At 56.0% G+C, this 16,760-nt stretch overlaps 2 protein-coding genes across 17 annotated transcripts in view; one reads left to right on the top strand and one right to left on the bottom strand.

Annotated features, from left to right (window-relative positions):
- MAPT (microtubule associated protein tau) overlaps positions 1 to 3,771 on the top strand; it is a 42,978-nt gene extending 39,207 nt beyond the window's left edge. For 11 of the 15 annotated variants that reach the window (XM_083877553.1, XM_083877552.1, XM_083877556.1 and 8 more), the window contains 3 exons: positions 881 to 962; positions 1,088 to 1,200; positions 3,224 to 3,771. In XM_083877553.1, the coding sequence (XP_083733679.1) occupies positions 881 to 962; positions 1,088 to 1,200; positions 3,224 to 3,439 (411 nt within the window). In that variant the 3' untranslated portion in view covers positions 3,440 to 3,771. Of the gene's footprint in view, positions 1 to 478; positions 963 to 1,087; positions 1,201 to 2,755; positions 2,889 to 3,223 lie in introns of those variants that run through there. The other 4 variants (XM_083877561.1, XM_083877555.1, XR_014591704.1 and 1 more) reach the window with 3 other exon arrangements.
- Positions 3,772 to 3,800: 29 nt separating this feature from the next.
- Positions 3,801 to 16,760, bottom strand: part of KANSL1 (KAT8 regulatory NSL complex subunit 1) — a 65,063-nt gene continuing 52,103 nt past the window's right edge. The window contains exons 7-14 of one of the 2 annotated variants that reach the window (XM_083877547.1): positions 13,834 to 14,016; positions 13,350 to 13,508; positions 12,877 to 13,028; positions 11,339 to 11,457; positions 10,714 to 10,771; positions 10,233 to 10,345; positions 8,748 to 8,994; positions 3,802 to 8,491 (exon numbers count right to left, since the gene is read on the bottom strand). In XM_083877547.1, the coding sequence (XP_083733673.1) occupies positions 8,213 to 8,491; positions 8,748 to 8,994; positions 10,233 to 10,345; positions 10,714 to 10,771; positions 11,339 to 11,457; positions 12,877 to 13,028; positions 13,350 to 13,508; positions 13,834 to 14,016 (1,310 nt within the window). In that variant the 3' untranslated portion in view covers positions 3,802 to 8,212. Of the gene's footprint in view, positions 8,492 to 8,747; positions 8,995 to 10,232; positions 10,346 to 10,713; positions 10,772 to 11,338; positions 11,458 to 12,876; positions 13,029 to 13,349; positions 13,509 to 13,833; positions 14,017 to 16,760 lie in introns of both variants that reach the window. The other variant, XM_083877548.1, reaches the window with a different exon arrangement.

Here is a 16,760-nt window from a genome sequence, read left to right as displayed (position 1 = left end):
GACTTGTGGGGTTCTGGGGATGTTTTCTCCCCTCCTTGTCTCCTGCTCCTGCCGTGTGTGTGCCTGGCCCAGGGCCCTCCCTGGTGTGTGGCTGCTCCCGAGGCACTGCAGACCCCCCTGGTGTCCCTGTGTGTGTGTCCCGTGTCCCCAGTGTCGGTGCCACCTGCCCCAGGTGCTCTGGGGGACAGGGGGGTCCTGTGGAATTGCTGGAGCTCACCTTCAGAGACATGATGGGCAAAGCACATCAAAACTGAGCTTGTCACGGAATGCTGTTGTGTGGTTCAATATTTTACGATTGCCATTTTGATTTCTATGATGTGAACTCCAGATATTTAGATTTTGCTTTGCCTTTTTTTTTTAATTTTTTTTATTTTTTTTTTTTAACCCTTATTTCCGTTACAGCATTTTTTTCAGAAATGCATATTTTTGGTCACTCTTTTAAAAGTTCTGTGCACATTGATCATTTCTGTTCTTTCAGTTTTTGTGGACATAAGCTTTATGTTTTACACCAGAAAAGGTATTTATTTTTTACGTTTTCTCTCTGGTATTATCTCCTCCTTTTGGATGATGTGTATGCAATCTTAATTAATTACCACTCCACTCTCTCTCTCTCACTCGAGCACTTAAAAATTTGCCTCTACTCCCCCCTCTGTGGAGAGGTGATCTCGTGCATGCTGACAATGTTAAGAGGCTACTGCACACGGGCATTAATTGATCTCCCATTTCTGATGACAGTTTCTTTGGTGTCATTAATCCTCCTGGGGTTGGAGCTGTCCTTTCCCTCCAATCCAGCTCAGGTGCCGCTGTGTGTTGTGCTCCCCCTCCCCACCTGTCCCTGCTGGCCCCCAGCTCATCCCCTTTTCCTCTCTCCCGTGGGCAGGTGCAAATCGTTTACAAGCCAGTGGACCTGAGCCATGTGACATCCAAATGTGGTTCCCTGGGCAACATCCATCACAAACCAGGTACCTTCAGGCTGTGCTGGGGCTCGGGGGGATGTGGAGAGGGGCAGGGGGTGACTGGAGCATCCCAGGGAGCCTGCAGTGCTGTTCCCAGCTCCTCACCCACCTCTCACCCTCTTCTCTTCCAGGTGGTGGCCAGGTGGAGGTGAAATCTGAGAAACTGGACTTCAAAGATAAGGTGCAGTCGAAAATCGGGTCCTTAGATAACATCAGCCACGTGCCTGGAGGAGGCAATAAAAAGGTAGAGGGGCCCTGGGGTGAGCTCTGGGTGTGAGCTGTGAGTGTGAGCTCTGGGTGTGAGCTCTGGGTGTGTGAGCTCTGGGTGTGAGCTGTGAGTGTGAGCTCTGGGTGTGAGGGCTCTGGCCTTGCACAGGGGACGTGCTGAGCAGAGCTGTGGCACTGCTGCCAGGACCTCTCTGTGTCCCTCCTGTGGCCACCTGAGCCAGTGACAGCCAGTGACAGCCTCTCCTGTGGTTTTCCTGCTCTTTCTGCTGCCTCTGAAGTTTTGTTTGTGTCTCAAACCCTTTCCCACGACAAAGTGTCACCATCAGCAAGGCCTGTGCTGTGTCACTGCTGTGACACTGAGCTGGCAGCTGGGGAGCTGCAGAGGTGTTGGATCCCCAGTGAAAGTGGAGCATTAAAGGCTCAGCTTTATTTAGAACAGGTGACTTTGCAGCAAACTGGCCCTGCAGAAGGTGATTTCTCCTTCCTGACTGAGGGCTCTGTGCAGGGAGGGGAGAGTTTGGGGGGATTGAAATTGAAAGACAAAAGGCACTGTGGTCAGGGAAGTACAGAACTTGGGCTGAGCTGTTCCCACCAAGGCTTTGATGGTGACTTCAGGGAGTCTTGGCCAAATAAAACAGCCCCACAGCTGGGCTCCAAGGCCACCAAGTCCCCAGCAGGCAGGGGGGTGAGGACACCAGGTAAGCACAGAGCTGAGACTCCAGCCTGGCGACACGCAGGGTTCAGCCCCCCCGGGGAAAAGTGGTTTTTATCTGGCTTGCTTTTTGCAGCACTTTCGTCTCAACGGGAGGGGAAGGTTGTGTTTCAGCTCCTGTGTTTTGGCACTTTGTTCTTGGCCACGTGTTCTCTGTGCAGCTCCAGCTCTGTCACCTCCAGCTGGCCTCTGACTGCGGGACCGCTTGACTTCCTTACCCTTCTCTCTGCCTGCATCAGCCTCCCCTGTGCCCCACTGAGCCCTCTGCCATCGGTGCTGTGCTTCCAGTGATGGCTCTGGCACGTCCTGGCACATTCACTGGGCCATAGTTTGAAGAACTTGCTCTTTGCAGTTTCTCTGCAAGGCTGTGACCCAGCAGTGGCATCACCACCTCAGCCTCCAGCCTGGTGGCTGCCCCTCCTCTGCCTAAACCCAACCTGGAGGGGGCTGTGGCTGTAACTGGGTCCAGGTGCAGCTCTGCTGCCCCTTTATGTGTCCCCAAGCCCCCTCCTTGCTCTGTGACACACAGATCCACATTTGGGCTCACAGTCCAGAGCTGAACTCTGGCTCCAGTGCCGGGTCTGCCGTGGGGAGCTGGTGCTCCGTGCTCTGCCCAGGTCCCTGAGCTCTCCCTTGCTCTTCCTGGAGAGTTCTCCCCCTGGCTCCAAAGGCAGCCACTCTTCTTTCTATGAGTCAGTGAATGGCCCTGTTTTTCAGATCTTTTTCTCCCCATTTTTTCTATTTCTTTTCTGTATTTTTTGTCTTTTTTCCTTCTGGCTGACATTCTTTGGATCGTGGTTTTTGTTGCTGATGCAATTTTTTGCCCCCCACTGCCCTGGGCGGGTTTCTTCACCTGTAGAGAGAGAAAGGCAAGGAAGACAAGAGCTGGACCCCGAGCCCAGACCCCGCTGGGCTCCAGGCCCTGGTGCTGGAGCCACTCAGCCCCACGGAGAGCCAGCCCCCAGCCCTGCACTCGGCTGGGGAGGGCACCTGTAAGTAGCAAACCAGATCCAGCTCACCGGGAGAGGGGTTTGGCTCCTGGGAGCAGCTCAGGGGCTGAGGGGAGGCTTCATGTGCCACGTTCCCCCCATAATCTCTGCCAGGGGAGCGGGAGCAGCCCAGGTTGTGTCCTCTGCGTTCTGGGACCTGAGCTGAGGAGGATTTGGGACCTGAGCTGAGGAGGATTTGGCAGATGCTCAGGTCCCCTCTGGAGCCTGGGGGACGCTTCACTGCTCTGAGCTCTGCTCTCACCTCTCACCAGCTGAGTGTGACACCTGCAGGTCCCCCCTGTCCCCAGCCATGCCCTGACCCCTCCTCTCCCCCCTAGATTGAGACTCACAAGCTGACCTTCCGCGAGAACGCCAAAGCCAAGACCGACCACGGCGCCGAAATCGTCTACAAGTCCCCGACCATCTCCGGAGACGCCTCCCCGCGCCGCCTTAGCAACGTCTCCTCCACCGGCAGCATCAACCTGGTGGACTCCCCCCAGCTGGCCACGCTAGCCGACGAGGTGTCCGCCTCGCTGGCCAAGCAGGGCTTGTGATCGCCGCTCGGCGGCCACCAGGAGAGAAGAGAAGGAAAGGAAACAAAAAAAAAGAAAAAGAAACAAAAAATAATAATCTGGCCTTCTTCCTCTGTTCCTTTTACAGCTGCTTCCCCGTCCCTAACTGGTTAATGATTTAACCTGCTTTTACTGTTCATTCAGCTCTAGCTCCAGGACTTCAAAATCAGTGACACTATGAGGTACAAAACCTCCTCTCCCCCTGCTCCTCGGAGCGCACAGCCCGTCCCCGTCCCCTGCTCCTGCCGCGTCCCTCGCTGTCCCAGCCCCAGGCGGGGAGGGGGCCCGAGGGGCGGCCACAGCACCGCGCTGACCCCGAGCCCCCCACACCAGCACAGGGCAGCGGGTGGCCCTCCCGGGAAGGGGCTGTGACCTCGCCCAGCTCGTGCCCTGCCGCTGGCCGGGCTGGCCCGCGGGCCGGACGCGTCCTGGGTGCGCAGCCTTAAATTTGCCTGCTGATTTGGAAAGAAACCTTTTGTTTTTATTTCCGAAAGCCGAGATGTGTATGAAGATAACGGCCAGGTACCCCCTAACCCGCTCTCAGCTCCGGCAGCTGGAGTTCAGGCGACGCCGGGTGCCCGTCCCGAGGGGCCCCGGGCGGCCGTTCCCCTCTCCGTGGCTGTGCTGGAACCGCTGAGTGGATGAGTAGAGGCTTTTCCCCATTCCTTTGGCAGCCCCTCGTGTCGTAGAGTAGATTTGTCTGTATATGCTTGGACCGTGCCAGGGTGATTGTTTTCATAAACGAGCATGTGTTTAAAAAAAAAAAATGAATGCTGTAAGTAGTTTTGAGCTGCCCCGCTGCAGCCCGGCCGGGGGCCCGGGGAGGAGCCCGGGCACGGTGTGTCTGCCGGGGGGCCGGGGCTGCCCCGGGAGCTCGGATCAGAGGGGCACTCACAGCTCCAGGGCTGGGATGGCTCCTGGATTTGGGTGCAGCTTTGTGACATTTTCGGGTTGTTCTTTTTCTTTCCCTGCAAGGTCAGCTCAGCGATGGCGGAGGCGGTGGCAGCTCCATGGCTCTGCTGTGCCGGTGGCAGCGGTGAGACCCCGGGAGGACGCGGGGGAGGCGCAGCAGCTCCCCCAGCCCGGCTGCTCCCTGGCACTGACGCCCCTTTCCGGGCGCTCCCCGGGTGTGAGTTGGCAGCGCCTCACCCCTCACACAGCACTGACCACTGACCCCAGCACCGCTCGGGGACAGGAGACAGCCGAGTTCTTTCTTGGGCTGCTTTTGTCCCTGTGGCTCCCTGGGGAGCACGAGGGGGTCCCGTGGCTGTCCCCGCCTGCCCCTTCCCTCTGCAACCAAAGAGGCCGAGGTGCCACCAGTGCAGCTCCGTGTGTGTGTCCTGCCCTGTCTCCCCCGGAGGCCCCAGCCCAGCTCTGGGGGCACAGCTGGAGGTGGGAGGGCAGAGGGGGCCCTGCACCCCCGGGCTGTGCTGCAGGGAAAGCCGTGCTTTCCCAGCAAGGGCTGCAATCCTGGTCTGACAGGGCTGGCGGGGGGTCAGGGCCCCTGGTTGTCCTTGTGGGGTGGTGGCTGGGTGCCACCAAGGCTGTCAGAGCTGCTCTTCCTGGGCAGAGCAGCAGATCCTCCCAGGACAGGACCTGCTCCATCCTGCGGGAGCTGTGAACCCGCTGTCACCCCATCCCTCTGCAGGGCTGGGCTGCCACAGGCCTGGCTGTGGATGGGGACGGTTTGGGGGGCGGTCCAACCCTTCTCTCTGCAGCCCCAGGAGCTGCTTTACTGCTGGGGAGAGGCTGGTCCAGCAGCACCACCTTGTCCAGCTTGTCACTCGCTCCGTTCACTTGACTCCATGATTGTAACACTCTGTGCTCCGTCCCCGACTCTGTAGCGCTGTAGGAGCCGCCGCGGTTTTTGTCCTTTGTAGAACGAGCAAGTTGGGAGAGCCCTCAAAGCATCACCCCCTTTACCCCTTCTGGGCTGCAGGATGGGGCAGCTGAGCTCGCCCGTCCTCTGCCACCCCTTGTCCCCTCCGTGCAGCCCCTGAGGGACACCAGCACCAAGGCTGGGATGTCCTTTGTGTGCCCCGAGCTCCAGTGAGCAGCTCCTTCCTACTCCGAGCGTCCTCAGCCCCGGCTGTGGTCCCCCCCGGGGGCTGTGGGGTGCCAGGACAGCCCTTTCCATCCACAGTGTCACCCGCTGTCCCCTCCAGCAGCCCGAGCCACATCCCCTGCCCCAACCCTGCCTTCAGACCCAGGCCTGAGGGTCCCCGTGAGCAGCCAGACCCCCTGACCCCGGCTTTTCCTTTACTCCACACACATCTTGGGTCTGGAAAAAGGGTTAAAACCGGCACTGATTTAAAAACAAAACAAAAAAAACAAATCGTATTTCTGCACTCCAAAAGATTCTGCGTGTTAGCAAAGGTCGGTGCCAGCCCGTGTGGTGTTGGCAGCCCCCTGCCCCACGCCGGGGAGGGGAGGGAAGGTTTGATCTCAGTGTATCATTCTAGCTTAGCTTCTGTCTGTGGGTGTCCATAGTGTATCGTGTGTTTAACAACTGGTTTACACTGTTGCCGTAAAAGTGAATTTGGAAATAAAGTCATTACTATGACAATGGTCACTGGCACCTCTTTTGCACGGGGGGGGACACGGAGGGTGGGGGATCCACAGGATCCACTGGGGCGGCACAGAGGGGCAGGAACTGGTTTGGAGTTTTTGATTTTTAAGCTCCCACATTTCCTCCTGGGGCACAGAGGGGTGGCCCTACCTGGTGGAGACACCACAGTCCCTGGATGAGAACCAGCAGCACCCAGTTAACCCCAGGAATGTGAAATAACCCCCAGCCCGGGGGTTCCTCCTCTTGCTGACAGTACCTGCTGGAAAAAACCATCACACAGACAAAAAGAGGCCACTGAAACGCAGGAGGGAAGCAGATCTGAGTGCACTGAGCACCCCTTCCCTGTCCCAGCCCAGCGTTTCACACTCATCAAATGGAATATTACGTTTTAATTTTTTTTTTTAATCTTTTCTTCTTTTTTTTTTTTTTATAAGCACATTTGTGCTTTGCCAACAGAATCAAGACATTAACAAAGATCAGCTTCTCGGAAGAAAAGCATTTCTATATAACAAGGACATTACACAGCTCAAAGCAGGAAAAGAAAATATTTACAAAATACAAGGTGGGTCTTTTTTTTTTTTTGTGTGGTTTTTATAATGCTAAAAGGGTTATTCAGAATTTTCAACCTTATAAATAGAAAAGCACTTCTTGCAGAGGGATATGGTAGCGCCGTTTTTTGTTGGGTTTTTGTTTTAAAGAAACGATGACGGATCCTTTTAAACTAGAACAGAACCAAAACCACGAGATCATGTTGAAAATTGTGAAAACCCCGACCATGAAGCAGTTCAGCGACTATTTCTTTACGATTACAAAATGGAAAAAAAAAAAAAAAAAAAAAAAAAAAAAGTCCTTTGTATTTTTTTTCCATTTTTTTTTTGTTCTTTTTTTTTTGTGGTTTTTTTTTCTTTTTTTTTTTTTTTTTTTGGTGATGTGATTATACATAAGACAGGCACAATGCTAGCAACAGGACAGGGCCCGGGAGCCGCACCGTCAGCACCGGGAGCGTCACGGGCGGGGACGGCGCGCGGGGTCCGGGATCGCGGCGGGTGCGCAACGGGGAGGAACAACAAACTGGGGCTCAAACTCAAATACCTGTCAGGAGGGGAATGAAACGGAACCCACACCGGCGCTGGGGCGGCGCGGGAGTGGAGCGAAGCCGTGGTGACCCCAGGAGCCGCCTCCTCCTCCATCCTTCCCTCTCTCTGCTCGCCCCTGTCTGACACAAACCCACCTGCGGGACCCTCCTGGAGCAGCTCCTCGCTCACAGCTCCCCCCTGCCCAGCCCACAGCCAGGGCACAGCTCCAGCACTGCCACAGCTGAACAGCCTCGCCCCAAGGGCATCCGAGTGCCCCGGGAATTCTGCTCCTGCTCAAAGCCTCGGGGACTCGTCCCCTCCCTGCCCTCCAAACAACAGCAGGTGTGCACAAGGTGCGCCCAACGCCCACCCCTGCCACGCCAGGCTGAGGGTGGGGCACCCACAAGGTCCCTCCTTTCCTTTCCCCCTGCTGGGAATGCAGCCACAGCCGGGGCTGCTCCAAACCAGGGGAGAAAGAAGGGGGAGAGGCATCCCCAGGGGCAGAGGGAGGATCAGGGAGGGGGCAGGATTCCCCCTTGGGATACCTGGAACTACAACCTGGGGCAGGAAAATGCAGGTGGGGCACTCTGCAGGTGAAGACAGGCAGACAGTGAAGGTTGCAATCCCAAGACATCACTTTTCACCACTAATTTCACTCCACTAAAACCTTTCAGGGTGGGGAGGGGGAGTGGGTTAAGAGAAAACGACACCCTTTTGTTGGGAAAAACTATCCCCGAAATCTGCTAGTCAGCTAAATCCTGTGCTCTAGTTTTATACACCTAAAGGAGGGAGGAAAGGGGAGGGGGTCTGGTGGGCTGCTCCCCTCCCGAGGCTTCACTCCGCTGGGAGGAATCTGGGGGCTCATTCATGTGACGAGGAAACATGGAGAAGGAAAAAAAAAAAGAGAAAAAAAAAAAAAGAAGAAGAAGAAAAAAAACGAAAACAAAAGAAAAAAAAAAGAAAACAAAAAACAGTTTCTAAACTCCTTAAATTCACTAAAAACTGTGAAAATTCCCGGCAGGATGTTTGAATATCAAACGCAGATTTTGGAAGCTTTAATGCCAAGAGTTAGTTCTGTGTGTTGGTTTGCTCATGTCTCCCCGTGTGTCTCTATCTGTGCGCTGGCCGCAGCACTGCGGGGCAGGAGGAGGAGGAGGAGGAGGAGGAGGAAGAGGAGGAGGAGGAGGAAGGGGGGGCCAGCGGGGCTCGGCTCTTGAGGCCGGCCAGGCTGGGAGGAGCCGAAGTGCCATCGCATTCCCGGGAGGATTTGCTGCCCGACGTGCGGCGGGTGCAGCGCGACAACCGGTCCTGGGGGTCGGGCTGGTCCTCGCACTCCGTCCGGGGGTCGTAGGAGAGCGGGAAGGTTCGGCGCTCCCAGGGCTGCATGGCCTGGGGGGAGAGAACCCAGTCACGGAAAATCCCGGGAAAATTCTGTCCTCACTCACTGCACGGGTCCGAAGGTCAGAACTGCTGGAGACGCAGAGCCCGGGGATCCAACAGCGCCCGGGAAGCTTCGGGAGATGCGGAGGCAGCTCCAGTGGAGCCTCCCGCTGCTGCCATCGCACCTGGCACTGCCCTCCTCATGCACCTTCCGCCCCAGAGCAGCCTCACCTGTGCTGCTGCACCTGCCCCAGGCAGAACCCACCTGCTCGTCCAGGCCGGCCTCGGGCGTGGAGCAACGCGTGTCCTCGCTGGACAGGAGCCGCAGGGAGTCCCGGGACAGGGGGGTCAGGGGGGCACAGAGCAGGTCGGGGCTGATGGGGCTGCGTGGAGAGTGGGTGTGGGACACCTCCAAGTGGGAGTGGTAGTTGCCCACCTCAGGGGATGCTGGCTGGGGAGTCGAGGGGTTCCCCAGCTGGGGGGTCGTCCGGCCGTCCGTTGATCTGTAGGACCTGAGACAGGAGCAGGTTTGAGAGCCCAGCCAGGCTCCCCCTCCAGTGCTGAGCCTTTGGCCCTGATGGGAACACGAGCAGGGAGTGGCCCAGAGACAAAACTCATCCAGGCCCATTCCTGTCCCATTTCCACTCTGGCTGATCACTGGTGCTGCTCTCCTGAGGTTCTGTGTCCCCCATCTCCTACACCCCCAGTGCTGCACAAACACCACGATGAGAAGCTCCCTGTGAAATCAAGACACTTCCAAGTGTTTCCTCCTCCTCACACCAGGTGACCCCTGGCAGCAGCTCAAGGACTGAGTGCAGGGAATCAGCAATGCTGGAAATGCAGCAATTCCAGCAGTTGGGAGTGGGAGGATCACACTGAAACCCTGAGACCTCAGATTTCAATAGAGAATTACAGAAGTCTGAGCCCTGACACAGAGTCCAGATAAAAACCCACAGGCTACAGGCAGAGAAACATAACTGAGTTCCCAAATCCATGTGCAACTCTCCAAGATGAACTGCTACAGCAAGTGGCCAACAAGGACTTCAGATGTAAGAAATGAGCTAAAGAAGCAGCAAAACATCCCCAAAACTCTCCAGGAGCACTGGGAATTGCAGCTGCAGAGGAAACAGGGCAGCAGCAGCAGCACAATGGGGTTTGACACAGACCAGGTTTGCACCTGCAGAAGCTCCTGCAGGAACCCTCAAATGGCACAAACCAACAATGGCAAAAGAACTGAAACCAAAACAGCACCAAAGGCAGTGACAGAACTGTGGCTCAGCAGCCACAAAGTGACTCCAGGCAACCAAACCCTCGGTGACAGAACTGAGAAGAGCAAATCTCTTCTGGTGCAGGTTCATGATGAGACCAACAGCTGGAAACAGTGGTGGGTTTAGACACCCACTCATAAAGACACAGCAGAAAGGGAACTGAGTGTCCAGAGAGTGTCCCTGATCCTGCAGGAACGATGCCATCACAAGCCCTGTGCCTTCCCCAGGACTCCTGGCCTGGCACAGCATCTCCCACACTCCTGGAGCAGTGAAACTGCTTGAGAAAGCAGCTGGTGCAGCTGCCTGCAGCCAGACTGGGCTGCAGCTTCATCCCCCCCTCAGCAGGGCTGTGCCCCGCTCCCACACGGGCTCCTCAAGCCAAATTTTTCAACACCAGCAGCAGCTTTGAACCGTTTCTGTGAGTCTCCCCTGGTCCCAGGAGCGTTCCCAGGCTGGGTGGGGCCCTGCAGGCAGGGCTGTACCTGCTGCCCCGGCGCTGTGGGGGGACACTGGTGCTCCAGAGCCACCGCGCTCGCTCCATCTCCTCACACTTCCCGTGCCGGGCGGCGAAGGCTGAGTCTGACAAGTCCTCAACCTGCAGAGGGAAGGGCAGAGGGCTTGGTCAGAGCTTTCCTCTTTGAAACAACCATCTCTGTACAGTTTTGCCAAGCACTAGCTGCAGTGGGAAGTTAAATGTTTGTCATTGAATTGTTGAATGTCCTGAGCTGGAAGGGACCCACAGGGATCATCCTGGCCCTGCACAGACACCCCAACAGTCCCACCCTGTGCCTGAGAGCATTGAGAGCATTGTCCAAATGCTCCTGGAGCTCTGGCAGCCCTGTAAAGGAATCAACACCAGCTGTTGGTTCCCTGCTGAGGTCCCTGCCTCTGTTCCCTCCACGGACACTGTTCAGTTACCACCAGCCTCACCCCACATGAACTGGGAAATAAAATCCTTCTTACCTCCTCGTTGTCCTCCTCAGGGTTGGCTTTCAGAGCACTGATATCAACTTCACGCCAGCTGCAACACAACCACCGTGGGCATCACTCAGGGCACAGCCAGAACCAGCTGCACATCCCCCTCCCCAGCCAACACTGAGTTTTGGGAAAGGGAAATTCCACCCTGCCATGAGGAGCAGCACACTGAGGCTCAGTTTCAAGTACCAGACCTCCTCGGTGGTCTGGGAGCACAGCTGGAACTTCCCAAGGGCAGAGGAAGGAGAGCAGAGGCTGCAGCATTTCCTTCTCTTCCTCCCACAGGGTCCCTCCTGCCCTGCTCTGAAATGGGCCAGGGAAGGGCACAGACAACCAGGAGAAGGACAGAGGGAAGTTGGGACGGGGCAGAACTGCAAGGTTAACCCAGCCCAGGCAGCTGGGACCTTTGGTTTAATAGCAAGACAAGGAGACAACCAGGACTGAGTTTAATTGAGCAGACACTGAACTGGGCACTTGGCTCTGATGGCCCTCAGAGAAAAGACTCCCTAACTCAGCCAGTCTCCAGCAATGGCCTGATCAGTTTTCCAACCTTGCCCTTATTCCCAAGAAGAAGCAAAAGCACTTTGCTTTCCCTCTGGGGCTGGGGCAGTACCTGGGGGTGAGGATCTCCTTGTACTGCAGCTTCTCCACGCGGGTGGTGGCAGCCACAGACATGGGGATGACGATGTTGTTTATGTCAAAGGAGCTCTCTCCCCTCCTCCTCCTCGGCTGCTGCAACACAAGAACCACGTGAGAAAGGGATGTGGGGTCTGGGAAAGTCATTGATGGGAAGAGGACAAAAGGCCTTGTCTGACCTACGGACACTTCAGAGCCAACATTAATTTGCATCAGACTAGAGCTCCCCTACTGCTTGCTCCAAGTCCTCTTCCCAACCCCAAATCCACTGCCCCAGCAGCGAGGAAACCCAAACCCCAAGGTGTGGCTGCCCAGGGTGAAGATTGACCCTTTGGTTGGGGAGCACACACAGACCCGCAGCCGCCTGGGACGCTTGAACACAGGAGCTCCACCCCTGAGCCCAGAGCGTGGAGCCCAGGGCCTGGAATCCTCTTGCTGGGGGAGGGAAACCTCTTCATCTCGCATTTCTGAATGAGCTCGTGAAAGCACAAGAAAAGCAGCAAGAGAAAACCAGGGCGGGTGTGCAGAGCCAAGGACAGGCCGCCTTGAGGTGTCAGAGCTGCTGAGATGGGCTGTCCTCTCCTTCAGAACACAAAGCACACTCAAGCTGAACCTCCACTGGGTTCTACTGACACCATGATGTCACAGCTGGTGATGGAACAACTGAATTCTGCAGTGAAGGAGCCCAGTGGGGACACAGAACCTCACAGCAACAAGCCTGGAGCAGGGGGCTCAAGGAGTTCTGCTCCACTGCCCCTGGGTCACATCCAGCTCAGGCTTTGACCCAAACTACCAAATGGGGTGGCCAGACAGAAGCCAAATCCTTCACTGGGACACCTGTGAGCTCAGCAGAATTCAGTGTTTCATTGAAGGGGTTCTGTTACTGCGGGCCTGGGAGGATGACGGTGTCTGGTGGAGGAGCTGTGCCATCGCCCTGTCCTGGAGCAGTGGGAGGGAGTTTCGGTTCTGCTCACCCACACACAGCTCAGGAAGGTCCCACATCCTGCCATCCTCAAGCACTGAGTGTGAGTGTGTCTCAGAAGATGGTCTGGGTTCAGTGACTGCTGGGGGTTGTGTACAGGTGGAAGATCACAATCACCTGTACACCTGTACACTGCCGTGCCCTGGCCCTGTGACCCCAAGCCCACTCACAGCCCAGGGACACTGGGGAGCTCTCCCAGGGGCAGCAGCACTGCTGGGGCTCAGCTCTGCTCCTGGCAGCCCCACACTGCTTCAGAACCCCAAATCTGGATGTGGACCAAAGCCAAGGAACTGCTGGGAATGGGAACATCCACCAGCAATCGCTCAGCTGAGGGTGAACCTGGAACTGCAGCTGCCTGGCTCTGCACAGCCAACAATATCCAACACCCCCCCAACAACCCCAGCAGCAGCTGAACCAACGGGTCCAGCGTGGCAGGACCAACACTGAGCACTCTCCACCCAAAGCTGTCCAACAGCTGAGGCCCCACGATGGAGCTGAGCCCAGAGCCCCTGCAGGAGGCAGCAGATACTCACAGCAGCGCTGGAGGCGCCCTGGGAAGTGGAGCTGGCGGGAGCAGAGCCCTCGGAGGAGGTGGAGAGCTGCCGAGCTATGGGGCTGTGAGGGGTGGGGGTCACAGCTGCTGACAGATAGCTCGGGCCGCCGACGTCCGTGTGATGCTTCAACACTGCGCAGGGAGAGGGGGAGAAAACCAACAGCAACGTCAGCAAAAATCCCTGACCCACCCGAGGGGGTGGTGGTGGTGGGCAGGAAAGGACTGTGTGTGTGCACCAGAAAACGGCCGGTGCTGAGGAGCACTGTGCAGGAAAAGAGAAGCACCTTCCGAGGGGGCTGCCCTGGGGAAGAAGCAGTTTTAGAGCACACGAGGCGTTGCTGCGGTGGCGACTCGGCCCAAAGCAGTGCGTGCCCCCTTTCTGTGGGGCAGAGAGAGGCTGGGGATGCAGCAAAGCCCAAGCTCCCCCCGAGACGCCTGCCCCTGGGGGCCTACCTTCACTCCTCTCAGATGAGCAGTCTCGCAATCGCTTTTTGTCAAAGGCAGGAGGCTGGGCAGAGCGCTCTGGCGCTCTCTCGGCCTTGGACACGGCCGAAAAATCGTCTAAAGGCGGCCTGTGTGCCTTGTCTGCTTGGGCTTTTTGATGGGAGCGCTCTGAGGAGGGGAACAGAGAAAGAGCTATGAAATGCCTGCTTTCACCTCTCTTTCTGCTGGCACGGGAGGCTCGGGGGAGAGTTTTCCAGCTCCACAAACTGCCCAGACCCGTGGGGGTGCTGGGGAGGTGTGCTCAGACCTGGGGCACTGCTGTGGGCACGGCTGACACCGAGCACGGGAAGGTCCCTACAAAACCTGAGCTGCACCTGCACACGACCTCACCTGCAGCCCTACCATGGCCCTGCCTCACCCTTGGGACGAGATTTGAAGGGTTTTTATCATCCTCCTCCTCCTCTGTGAGGGGCCAGGGCAGGGCAGCACTTACTGGCTGCGGTGAAGAAGGAGTTGACCAGCTTGTGGCGGTCCTTGCGCGCGGGGTCAGCCAGGCTGGGGGGCACGGGGGCTCTGTGCTTCAGCGACAGCTTCTTGGGAGCTTTAGTTTTCTCGTAGGGTTTGTTCTGCCACTGGGATTTCAACATGCTCTGGAAGTGCAGGCTCGTCGGCACATCTGCAGGGGGATGACAGAACGGGGAATCCAAATTAAACGTGCAGCAAAGGGCTGTGGTTCCATCACCCTGTCCCAGGGCCCCCAGTAAGAACAGCCCCTGATGAATATGCAAGCACAGAGTGTCAGGCCCAGGCTTCCAAACACTCTCCTCACATTCAGGAAGGACCTGCAGTAGGTTCCAACATTTCTGATCTACAGGTTTTTGTGAAAAGAAAAATCCTACAGGATTCATAGCCCAAGCTTATCCTGGCAGGAGAATGGAGTTTTCTCTGTCAGAAAACTCCTGTGTCTTCACCTCTGAAGGTCTCTCATGTGGTGCTACCTCAGATGTGACTTCCAAGAATCTGAGGTATCTCAGCACCAAATCTGGGCTGGAAGAGAGAGAAATTCAGCCTAAATCCACCCTAATCCTAAATTCCAAGTCAAGCCAGAAGCCAACCAGGTATTGCAGCATGTTAATCTGCCTGAAGTGGCACCTCAACCACGGGAAGTTCCATGTGACCACACCTGAGAGGCCCCAAGGGCAGCAGGAACTCCTGGCTGACAGCTGAACCCCTCTCCAGTATTTCCCTCCCAATTTCAGGGACTGGAGAGTCCCAGCAGATCCAGGCAGGTAAACAGGATGGAGCTGGCAGAGCATGGGCTGGAGCTGGTGGGGACTTGGCTCCCTGGAAAAAGCCAGGACAGCCTCATTCCGAGCATCTTGATGGTTAAAGCTCTCAGCCAAGGTGAGATGGTGATGGCAGGGTGATGCAGCTCTTTGGCCATCACTGCTGGCCTGTGGGGACATGTCCCAAAACACAGAGAGGGGCCAGGCCAGTCCTTTAGGGATCTGCCAGCCACTGGAATGTTCACACTGGGGGGAAAAAATGGTCTCTGCTCTCTGCTCATCTTTTGCTTTCTCCTCCCAGTTCACACCCCACACCATCTGTGGAAGGAGGGGACAGGTTGAAGGGAGGGGGAGAACGCCACAAAACGCTGTCAGCGCAAAGTGAGTTCTCTGCTGGTTTGGCTCTGCCCTGCTGGCAGCAGGGACAGCAGCCCTCCTCCCCCTGCTCCTCGGGAAGCAGTGCAGGGCTCCCAGGGACCGGCAGATGGCAACCACAGTGAGCCCAGAGCTCATCCTCCCGCCAAGGTTATTACATCATCCAAAAATTCCCAGCGAGAAATTGAACCAGCCAGAAAAAAAAAAAAAAAAAAAAAAAAAAAACCCACAGCACCCTGGAAGGAAGGGGACAAAAGGGAACACAAAGCACAGGGGTTAAAGGCCTCCCTGGCTGTGTCCTGCTTGACAGGGGAATATGTGAATAAATGATCTGTTCCTCCTGCAGTGCCTGGCAGTTTTGCCCTTGGCAGAGTGCTCTGGAGATCCCGGCTGGCAGCAGAGCCCTGAGCTCAAAGTGAAAGTCAGCACATGCTCAGAGCTCCAGCCCAGCCCCGTCCACAGGGCTCCTCCCTGGGCCCTGCACTCCCAGCACCGGGATTAATGCTACAGGACAGCCCTCAGTGCACACCAACAGCTCCAGGCACGGTGATTTCCCCACCTGAACACGTTACCTGGCTTTTCTTTGGGATGGGAATCAGCCCCATCCCAAAAATCAACCCCAGCAAACCGCATGAAGCATTAGGGAATAAAAAAAGTTCGCCAGTAGGGGAAAAATGGGTATTTCTGCACAGGTGTTTTCGGCTTTACACCGATTAGTTTTAAATCCAAAGTTTTTTAGTCTCGTGCAGCCAGAACCAATTTTCTACCCTGTGAGGTGGCTGCGGGGAGCCCTGAAAATGGGAAGGATGTGGGATAATTTGCCTGGTGCCCCTGCTGCAATAGCACCCAACAAGTTGTCTCCCCACTTCCCAGGATATTTGATTTAGCACTACAGAGGGACCACAAGTGCTGTGAAATCAGAAAATAAATCCCTGCCTCAGGAGTTCATTAAGTTCCTTGAACACTCCTGATCACAGAGCTGTGTCTTTGGGAGGGATCTACCTAAAAATAGCACCAATTTACTATTTTAGTCTGGTTTAAATATAGTTAGTGCTAATGAAAGAGGCCACATTAATTGCTCCCAGACACTCCCTGCATTTCGTACTGTCACACGAAGTTTGTGAAAAGCTGGAATTTAAACCCAAGCACAGACATTGGCCCAGGGACTTATCCCAGGCCACACACCTCCCTCCCAGCATGAGAATCCCAGAATGGCCTGGCCAGGGACACCTCCCACTGTCCCAGTTTGCTCCAAGCCCCGTCCAGCCTGGCTTTGGACACTCCAAGGATGGGGCAGCCACAATTTCACACCTCAAGCTGCCACAAACTCCCACCAAGGGAAGGAACCACTGATCCATGCACTGCCCAACTCTCCTGATAAAAGCACCAGCTCAAGAAGACTCTGGAAACTGCTCTTCCCTTGGGAAAAAGTCCCTACACATGAAATTTGTGAACAGCCCACGGTCAGGGTTGGTTAATTATTCCTCTCAATGATGATTAACCCTGAAGCTGTAACACAGGAAATTGAGTGTCCTAAGGAACATCCCTCCTTGCTGTGCCTACTGAACCATGGCAGATCATTTTCAATTCCTCACGAGGTCAAAAGAATTTCCTGTGACAAACCAATCCACAAATCATTTTACACAGACGGGACAAACTCATGGGAGCAAACACTTCTCAAGTGCTTTAGAGCCCCAAAGACCCCAGAGGCAGATCCCAGGAAGGACTCCCAAGCACTGCTTGACCTCCCCACCGTGAG

This window comes from Zosterops lateralis (assembly GCF_965231275.1).
Source record: "Zosterops lateralis genome assembly, chromosome: 24".
Taxonomy (NCBI): domain Eukaryota; kingdom Metazoa; phylum Chordata; class Aves; order Passeriformes; family Zosteropidae; genus Zosterops; species Zosterops lateralis.
This window is presented reverse-complemented; position numbering and strand designations above follow the sequence as displayed.